The 8,732-nt window shown below is 35.2% G+C and overlaps 2 protein-coding genes across 2 annotated transcripts; one reads left to right on the forward strand and one right to left on the reverse strand.

Moving 5' to 3' along the window:
• Positions 1–1,490: 1,490 nt before the first annotated feature.
• LOC140958693 (uncharacterized) lies at positions 1,491–3,508 on the forward strand. Its single transcript, XM_073416235.1, has 2 exons — positions 1,491–2,180; positions 3,209–3,508. Exons 1-2 carry the CDS (start codon positions 1,515–1,517, stop codon positions 3,365–3,367), a joined length of 825 nt encoding a protein of 274 aa, XP_073272336.1. The 5' UTR covers positions 1,491–1,514; the 3' UTR covers positions 3,368–3,508.
• A 1,967-nt stretch (positions 3,509–5,475) lies between these two features.
• On the reverse strand, positions 5,476–8,472 carry LOC140959790 (uncharacterized). The gene is made up of 10 exons (XM_073417803.1): positions 8,192–8,472; positions 7,865–7,919; positions 7,143–7,178; positions 7,028–7,072; positions 6,819–6,902; positions 6,444–6,509; positions 6,317–6,355; positions 6,113–6,212; positions 5,821–5,971; positions 5,476–5,658 (listed from the first exon to the last, which is right to left on the reverse strand). The coding sequence occupies exons 1-10, from the start codon at positions 8,413–8,415 to the stop codon at positions 5,634–5,636; spliced, it is 825 nt and encodes a 274-aa protein (XP_073273904.1). The 5' UTR covers positions 8,416–8,472; the 3' UTR covers positions 5,476–5,633.
• Between the last annotated feature and the right edge of the window lie 260 nt (positions 8,473–8,732).

Genomic DNA, 8,732 nt, shown 5'->3' on the forward strand with positions numbered 1-8,732 from the left:
TTCCAAAGTTATCTTCTCCCTTTATTAAAATAAATAAAAATCATTCGATCGAAATGGACATACTTTTTTATTTTGGTTTTGTCTCCAACTCAAATGACCACCCCTCATTCCATGTGGTTTCTCTACTATCCACCATGCTTCTCCCCATTTCAACTTCATCAGCTGATCTGAATCTTAACTTGGAGGCCAGGGGGTTCCAAGCATGCGACCCCTAGCTTTTTTTTTCTTTTTATACTATACTATACTATACTATATATATATTCATGAGATTATTTTATATATTAAGAAATGTAAATATATCCATATATATATAAATTAGTAAGTATATATCATAACGTACGTTGATATCGTATGTGTAGTTATAGGATTGATACACAGTATTTCTAGAGAAAATCATCTTTATTTGTGGTCTTCGGTGAATATATATATATTGTTAATTCTTGTGGCTCCAAGTTGATCTAGATTTGGGAATTGTGCCAAAGTGCTGGTGGGCAAGTGTTAGCTCAGAGCTAACATGAAGTGCCTCATGTTCAGGACAAAATTCTTGTTTTTCTTTTCATTCACGGATGTGATGCTCTTGTTTATCTCCGTCTTTTTTTAAAAATAAAAAATAAAACCCCCTTCCCCCCTGCTTTATTTCTAATTAAATATATACGTCCTTCGGTTTAAGTAATATCTCGTAGCTACGAATATATTTATAATTTTTTGTTTAAAAAAAAAAGAAGAAACTGACCTTTTTTGTATAATATATACCAGTATTTATCGATTAATAATTGATCATTTAGGTCGGATCAACCTTTCAACTTGAATAATTATTTTATAATGAATAAGTAAATGTAAGTACTGATTGCACACACACACACACAGACATATATATATATATATATATATATATATATATAGCAGAAGTTGACCGGTCCTTGTGTTTGTTTATTTGTAATAATTTGGATGATTATAATGATTCTGACTGGTCAAGATTTATGCCAATATAGGGTGGGTTGGGGTCACTTTTGAAGCAATAATTAAATATTGTTGGAAATAACATATATACTAGCCATATATATCGATCATATCCTTGTTAATTTATTTATATTTTAAATATCCAGTCAACTGAAATCGACCTCTTTTTTTTTTTTTTTTTGGAAATTAAATCGATTAATGGTGACATAAAAGTAAACTTTTTCTTTTGTTTCTCTTCCATTTAATTTAGATCAATGCGAGAAATTTAACTTCTTTGATTATAATGATAAATGTATGGAAGTATAGCTTGAATGTTGCAGCTTGCTGGGCTGGGCTTCATTCTCTAGAAGCTTTAAAACAAACCATGTGTAGTTTTACTCATCCAACCATAAAACTTTATGCATCATTCCCACACGTAATCAAAACTTTGATCGGTCATACTATCTGCGGATTACTGGGTTAGGCCCAAACCATAAACCCATTACTTTCAGTTTTATATAAAAATCCCCGTCAGTGTTTTAGGTTTTCAAACTAAGTCGACCATTGGCTGAAACATGGCGGAGAGGGGTGGAGGAGACCGTGGTGGCTTCGGCAGAGGATTCGGCGGTCTTGGGCGCGGAGGTGATAGGGGAGGGCGGGGGCGCGGTGGCCGCCGTCCCCGGCGGGAAACCGAGGAAGAGAAATGGGTCCCAGTTACGAAGCTCGGACGTCTGGTAAAAGACGGGAAAATAAAATCTTTGGAGCAGATCTACTTGCACTCTCTGCCAATCAAGGAGTACCAAATAATCGATACTCTGGTGGGACCGTCGCTGAAAGACGAAGTGATGAAAATCATGCCTGTCCAGAAGCAGACCCGAGCCGGTCAGAGAACCCGGTTTAAGGCGTTTGTGGTGGTTGGAGATGGTAATGGTCACGTTGGGCTGGGAGTAAAGTGCTCGAAGGAGGTGGCCACTGCTATTCGTGGTGCCATCATATTGGCCAAACTATCTGTGATTCCAGTGAGGAGGGGTTATTGGGGAAACAAGATTGGGAAGCCTCACACCGTGCCTTGTAAAGTTACAGGAAAATGTGGCTCTGTCACCGTGCGGATGGTCCCTGCACCGCGTGGGGCTGGAATTGTTGCTGCTCGGGTCCCAAAGAAGGTGCTTCAGTTTGCAGGTATTGAGGATGTGTTCACTTCTTCCCGTGGATCCACTAAGACCCTTGGAAACTTTGTCAAGGTACAATTTTGGCATTTCTAATTTAGTTTATTTATTTGGATCGATTCATTCCTTTTTTGGCATGTGATGCTGATTGTTGCCTGCTTAAAATCTATAAGTTGGATAACATATGTGTTTATTTTTTATTTTTTATTTATGAAATGGCTTGGAAGTGTACATCAATTAATTTTGTTGGTGGCCAGCAGTCGTGGTAGTATTTTGCTGGTTGGCTTAAAGTAATTGTAAGTAAATATACTTCTATGATTTAATCTACCGATTTTCTTCCAGACAACTTGATTTTTCAAGGGTGAATCTGGGATTGATGAACTTTGTAAAGGAATGTGTGAATCTGGAAGTTGTTTGAGTATCATTTAGCTTGAAGTTTGTTATGAAATATTAGCATGTGTATGCTTAATTAAAATGTTCTTAATGTTCTTGTTAACCTTTTTTGCTACTTCGTGTTGTGTTTTGGACTTGAATCAACATAGTCGTGAAGTGTGTGTAGGATTTCGGAATTGCTCCAGGGTACTTTTTAGTTGCTTTTTCCATTGTTGGTTTGACAATTATGTATTTGTTAACTCTTTTTTGTGGTCATAATCTAGATGCTATTTTCCTTATGGAATTGGAATTTTGAGTGTTTCTATGTCTAACAATGCATTAAAAAGTTGGGGAAGTAAATTTTTAAAAAGTTTTAAATAAATATTATTGTTATTATTATTATATGATTTGAGTTTTTATTTAATTATGTTTTTAAAGAATATTTAATTTTGCATATTGGTAAGATTTGGGTTCGGACCCACACAGAATAGTATATTTTACTCCGGTGTAGTGATGACCCTTGATTTCAGTGGCAAGGGTCATAATATATTTGGATATGTAAATTTGATGCATCTGATTAAGTATTTGCATGGTCTAATTAAGCTAATAAACAGTTCACATGCATCCAAATATTTTAAAACATAAAAAAATGTAACTAGTTAGTCTGGCAAAAAAACTCTTGTTATTATTGTTTTAGTGTTTTTCTTTCTAACTCAATTGTATGATGTCAGGCAACATTTGATTGTTTGTTGAAGACCTATGGGTTCCTGACTCCAGATTTTTGGAGAGAGACCCGATTCACAAAATCTCCTTTCCAAGAATACACTGATTTGCTAGCGAAGCCAACCACAGCCAAGATTCTCCATGTTGTGGAGGATGCCGAGACTTGAGCTGCTTCCCCTGAATTGAGTTGAATTTTTTTGACTACTTTTAATCTTTTTTACCCCTAAATGTCTACTCGGAACAGAGAAGCAATGTCTTTTATGTATAATATAAATATGATATCCAATGAATTGTTATTCTATCATAAACTATCACAATCAAGCCTTTATTGATCAGCCTTGCAGTCATGGTCCAAAAATTCATAGGTTTCTGGTAGTTTAATATAGTACTAGTCTGTGTTTCTCAGATTTTAGTCAAACCTTTTATTTGATTTAGAATTTGAAGCATACTAGTTTTGGTTCTCATATTTTCATTCAACCAAGATTACTTGGATTACATTTTATACATACATACATACNATAAGATATCGAAAATAAAGTTTCCATTTTGATGTTTGAAAGCAGTGGAGGATATTTCGTGATCTGTTATTTTTTAAAAGAGATCCATCTGTTGTTTGCCACGATCGCCATGTTTTTGTTTGATTTTCATGATAATAATAATAATAAAATGAAATATCGTTGAAACTATTTCTGAGCATACCCCGGTCGATCATCTGGTTCAGAGTCACAATCCCATGGAATAAATAGATCCAAGTTTTTTCAATCAATAACCACCTGTTTCTCATTTTATATGCTGCATGGGGTTGTGGATGTTAATAATTGGACATTAACATGCAATATATAATCAATAACCGCCTGACAAAATTTTAGATGTGTTCGTATATATAAATTCTTTGATCTTATTAATATATTGTATGTATAGATGAGAATGTAAAGTTGTATTTTAATACATACACGATGTCAATTATTTGTTGTTTGTGTTTTTTTTATTGGAGTGGCCGGATCAAATAAGAAGTTGGATTTGGGCCCCCATGTGCTCCACCTAAGCCCAACAACCCTGCCTTATCTATGTCACAACTCTTTGCAGCAACACGTATCCACCCAATTAATTTTTTGTATTATAAGTAAAATAAAATGTGTTGTCATCATTCTTGGATAAACAGCGATCGCTTTCGTGTCTCTCTCTCTCTCTCTCTCTCTCTCTGTTTTTTTTTTTTAAAAAAAAAATGAAAAATGATCGTCGGTCTCAAGTTGATTCAGACTCTGGGAATGGAAATAATTAGATCACAGTAAAATAATAATAATAATAATAATAATTAAAAAAACCATGTAACTCAGTCATACATTATAAATGAACCTTTTAGATCCAACAAAAAAGAAGTAGACGTTGAAACCCTACACGCAGTAAAAGTGATCCATATCATCAATTATGAACGGCCGGGGGAAGACGACAATATTCGAGTCAACATGACCACCATTTACAAACCTCTAAATGTAATTTGCGCATTTCTTATTTTATTAATTCTCTAATTGTTTTTACATTTTTGGTTTTACATGCATGCATTTGACCGAACAATATATACTAACATACATATTTTTACAGGATCGGAAAATATTCATGACATGTCTCTTTAAGAAATTTTTGTACCTGCATGGCCGGGACCATTAATTCGCAGAATCACATGAAATATCGCCATTGGCAGCATTACTTTGCCTTCCGGCTGCTTCGTTCATTACCGGTCAAGTTATTAATGTCGATGGAGCTAGGATTTACAACAAGCACCTAGCTAGCTAGAAAGCCATGCTACTATATATATTTTTTTCGAAAAATTAAGCTTTTTGCGACCAGAATTGCTCGTCTAGAGAGCAGGAGGAGAAAAAATTACAGAACGAAAAAGAATTCGGTTCGGCAGCTAAAAACTTCGATCGGTTTCTTGGGTTGGTAAGGTAAGGTAGTGTATTATTCTATAATTTATATATATTTTCCTATCATATGCATGTAGTATATACATGCAGGTTTGACTCCATACATATGCGTATCTGAACTTGTAGATTTAAAACATTTTCACCAAGGTTGTGCACATTTCAGTACCGCGCGTATAGGTGGATGCATTGCAATAAATTAAATATCGCAGGTTGTTTTAATCCAATAATGCAAATCTTAATTATTCTGTGGTTGGGTTTTTTGGGATTGCTCACTGAATTATAACAGATTTATAAGTCTGTTTAGACCGGATTAGAATCAATTTTTCATTTTCAATNATAATTATTTTATTTATTTTATAGATTCAGAAATTCAAGAACTAGTATGCTAAAATTCGCTGGTTGTCATAATCTTAAATGAAACAAAACCTCGAGAACAAGTTTTCGGGGCCCTTGTCTTGTACTTAAAAACCGTGTCGTTTGTGTAGAGAGTATATTATCCCGAGACCATCTAAGACTGATATCCTTTCGTTCTCCTGCATATATTGAAGGCAAACAGAGCTATAAAACACTAGCAAATTCGAGGGAAAACAAATGAAACGGATGGAGAAGCATATGTGTGTAGGATATTCATCCCGGCGCTAATGTATCCAGTTAAGAAATAAGATCAGAACATGAAAAAACACAAAAGTTCTGACCTTTTCACAGCTATACTGCCTTGTGAAGTAGCGAGACTGGCACATCGGTATATGGAGTCAAAATTTTGTTGACTCATTGCTTTTTTGTCAAATATGGCATCTGATAGAACGACAGATGATACTCCCTCCCTTACATATTCCCCTACCGAATCTGTGTAGAATACCAGATATTTTCTCATTTAACGACAAAAACATCTTGTCCAGGTGATCAATTGCACACGGCAACATGGTGAATAAACAAGAGTGACTCAAATAAACATTTGAGAAGCAAGGAAAAGTTTTGGCATCTCACCTATGGCTATGCCTTGTGATGCAACCATCGGAATGAAGGGAAAAGGCTTACGCACTGCTGCTATGTACCCAACACCCCCTAATGCAGACACGGGATATACCTATTACAAAATATGTATATGTCTAAAACATTTGATACTTTGATAAAAGATATGGCCTTATATCAAAGTTCTCTCTTTCCAAGATCAATGGTGGTGACTCTCACCTTGACAATTTTGGCACCAGAGTTAAATGCAGATAGTATCTGCACAATTTAATGAGTTTTCACATTGGTATGTATTGGCCAAAAGAAATGAATTGTGGAAATGAAAACAAACTCAGATGAAACGTACCTCAGATGGAGTCATTACTCCAGGTATATAAAGAGCCTGACCTTGAGCAACATCATCAAGAATATCCTGAGGACAAAATAGCCAATAAATGGTGAAGATAATCTTCCACAAATAGTTAGAAGTATAAGAATAAATTAAGCCCACAAGAACAGAGCCAAACAAGCAGAGCGCTTGAGTCGGATAAAATATAAATTGTTAGCTTCAAATGGAAATTAGAAGATCATACGCGAAGAAACTTTAAACAAGATATAGCTTCACTGGAGCACGTATCCTCCAGGAACATTCAGCTTCTAGACGTGGATAAAAATAGCTGAATTTGAGGCTGCACTCAACGAATGCTGAAGAAACCTTCAAATCAAACAAGTCTGCAGGTACCTTAACCATTGCAGGACTCATAAGGAACCTAGCTCCAGCTATAATTGCATCTCTGGCATCTTGCTTATTTAAAACAGTTCCAACCTGCAATATTAATGATAATTCTGTTATCTCAGCTTTTTTTTTGGGACAACACAGATGCCACAAATAAAAAGATTCTCCCAAAAGAATTGGAATTACAATCCTTGAACGGCATGAAAATCACTCACCCCTATTGATATCGAAGGATATTCATGGACCAAGGTTCGTATGACCTGTATAAATGAACATGATGCGTATTTATGGCTTCCCAATTTCCAGCATAATTGAACAAAATTAATATACCTCAAAAACACCTGGAGTAGACATTACAACTTCCAACTGTAAATAAAAATAAGAAATGTATCAGAACATAGAGCAATAGCTTAAGTGAACATTCAAGAAAATTACAATATTTGGAAAAGAAAAAGGTTCCACTAATTCCATCTCATAAAAGTCTGAAGTTAGCATATCCAGTTGAAACACTATAATTTCTCTAATGATCACGTCCGCACTTTCATAGTGCAACGCATGCCTTGATCGATGGTATATATGTGTCTGGAAGTGTGCATAAGTTAGAGAAACACGAGTAGGAGGAAAATCAAAATTTAGATTTTTATTCACTCATCATTTACCGAGTGTAACGTGTACATTTATACTTAATCCATCAAGCAATCTATTGACACCTAGTACATCTTGCTGTAACAACCAAAACAAAAATAGATTATTCTGTTAACTAGAGACAGACACTCAGATATGCAAAAGGAATTTATGGGCTTCACATCTGAATCATTTATTTATTTAGCGGGCTTTGTCATTGGGCTAGCTCTTCCAAACTGCAGATTACCATGGAATCACTTGCCATTGGAAACATAACTTTATATTGGTCAAGACTAGTGAAAACAAGGGCGAGACCAAGAAATTGAATGACTCGCAAAAAATGAATTTTTTTTATTTGACTGGTTAAAGCCTCCTAAGCATGTATTAAGATAGAACCACTATAGTCGCATGAATGAATTTTAGCTTACAACTGAAATTCCACCTCTTAACGCTGCACGGGCGGCCTCAACTGCAACCTCTGCACTAAACAGAACCACCAAGAAATATAAAGGTAAACTAACAGAGCCCATTATCCATCTGACATGCCAAGTACAAATCAAGAAGGCGCCCACAGTCAATAGTTTCAAGTAAATACACGACTGAAGAGTAAGGCTAAGAAAAATTATCTGTTATAAAATATATTATAAGTATCATCCATCACTATCTCACACAGATTTAAAAGGGCAGTAACATTTCATACAACACAACCCCATTTTGTGTGCTTAAAAAGGGCAATGAGAACTGCTCTTGATCACCTTTGAGCGCGAAGGCAAGCAATAACGCCGGAATCTTGAATGTCTGTCAAAACTTTATCAGCAACAGTGTTGGAATACGAACGGATAGCATGACCGTTGTGGGAATACTTACAGCAGCAGAATTGAGAGGAAAGTGCCGGAAATTTGAAGGGTTTTGCTAAAGAAGAAGAAGAAGAAGAGTTGAAAAGTGGCGATATGCAACGGCTGCTGGCAACGGCCATCATATTTATCCATTCACAGCTGGGCTATCTTCGCCGCCCGTGTATATAAAAAATAATTGATTTATTATTTATTACCATTGAAATGAATGTATCGATGACATATGGCTCGACAATTCTTTTATTAGTGTCAAAATTTGAACTTGTTTTGTAGCATCCTTAAAGCTAAACAATGTTCGTTTATATTTATTTATCCTTACAACATAAGGATATGTAAATGGTACAAAATTAATATGGACTCTCATTGTTTTTAGTAATGCAATATATCTATTTACTTTAAAAAACACAAAAATATCTATTCACTTTTTAAAAAAACGAAAATA

The sequence above is a fragment of the Primulina huaijiensis genome, chromosome 15 (genome assembly GCF_012295235.1).
Source record: "Primulina huaijiensis isolate GDHJ02 chromosome 15, ASM1229523v2, whole genome shotgun sequence".
In the NCBI taxonomy this organism is placed as follows: Eukaryota; Viridiplantae; Streptophyta; class Magnoliopsida; order Lamiales; family Gesneriaceae; genus Primulina; species Primulina huaijiensis.

Excerpts from the sequence above, each read along its gene's own strand:
- LOC140959790 (XM_073417803.1), bottom strand. The coding sequence starts at position 8,415 with ATGATGGCCGTTGCCAGCAGCCGTTGCATATCGCCACTTTTCAACTCT. Across the intron at positions 6,903-7,027 it reads ATCCTTCGATATCAATAGGG|GTTGGAACTGTTTTAAATAA; the intron begins GTGAGTGATTTT and ends TTAATATTGCAG. Across the intron at positions 5,972-6,112 it reads ATCACAAGGCATAGCCATAG|ATTCGGTAGGGGAATATGTA; the intron begins GTGAGATGCCAA and ends TATTCTACACAG.
- LOC140958693 (XM_073416235.1), top strand. The coding sequence starts at position 1,515 with ATGGCGGAGAGGGGTGGAGGAGACCGTGGTGGCTTCGGCAGAGGATTC. Across the intron at positions 2,181-3,208 it reads CCCTTGGAAACTTTGTCAAG|GCAACATTTGATTGTTTGTT; the intron begins GTACAATTTTGG and ends GTATGATGTCAG.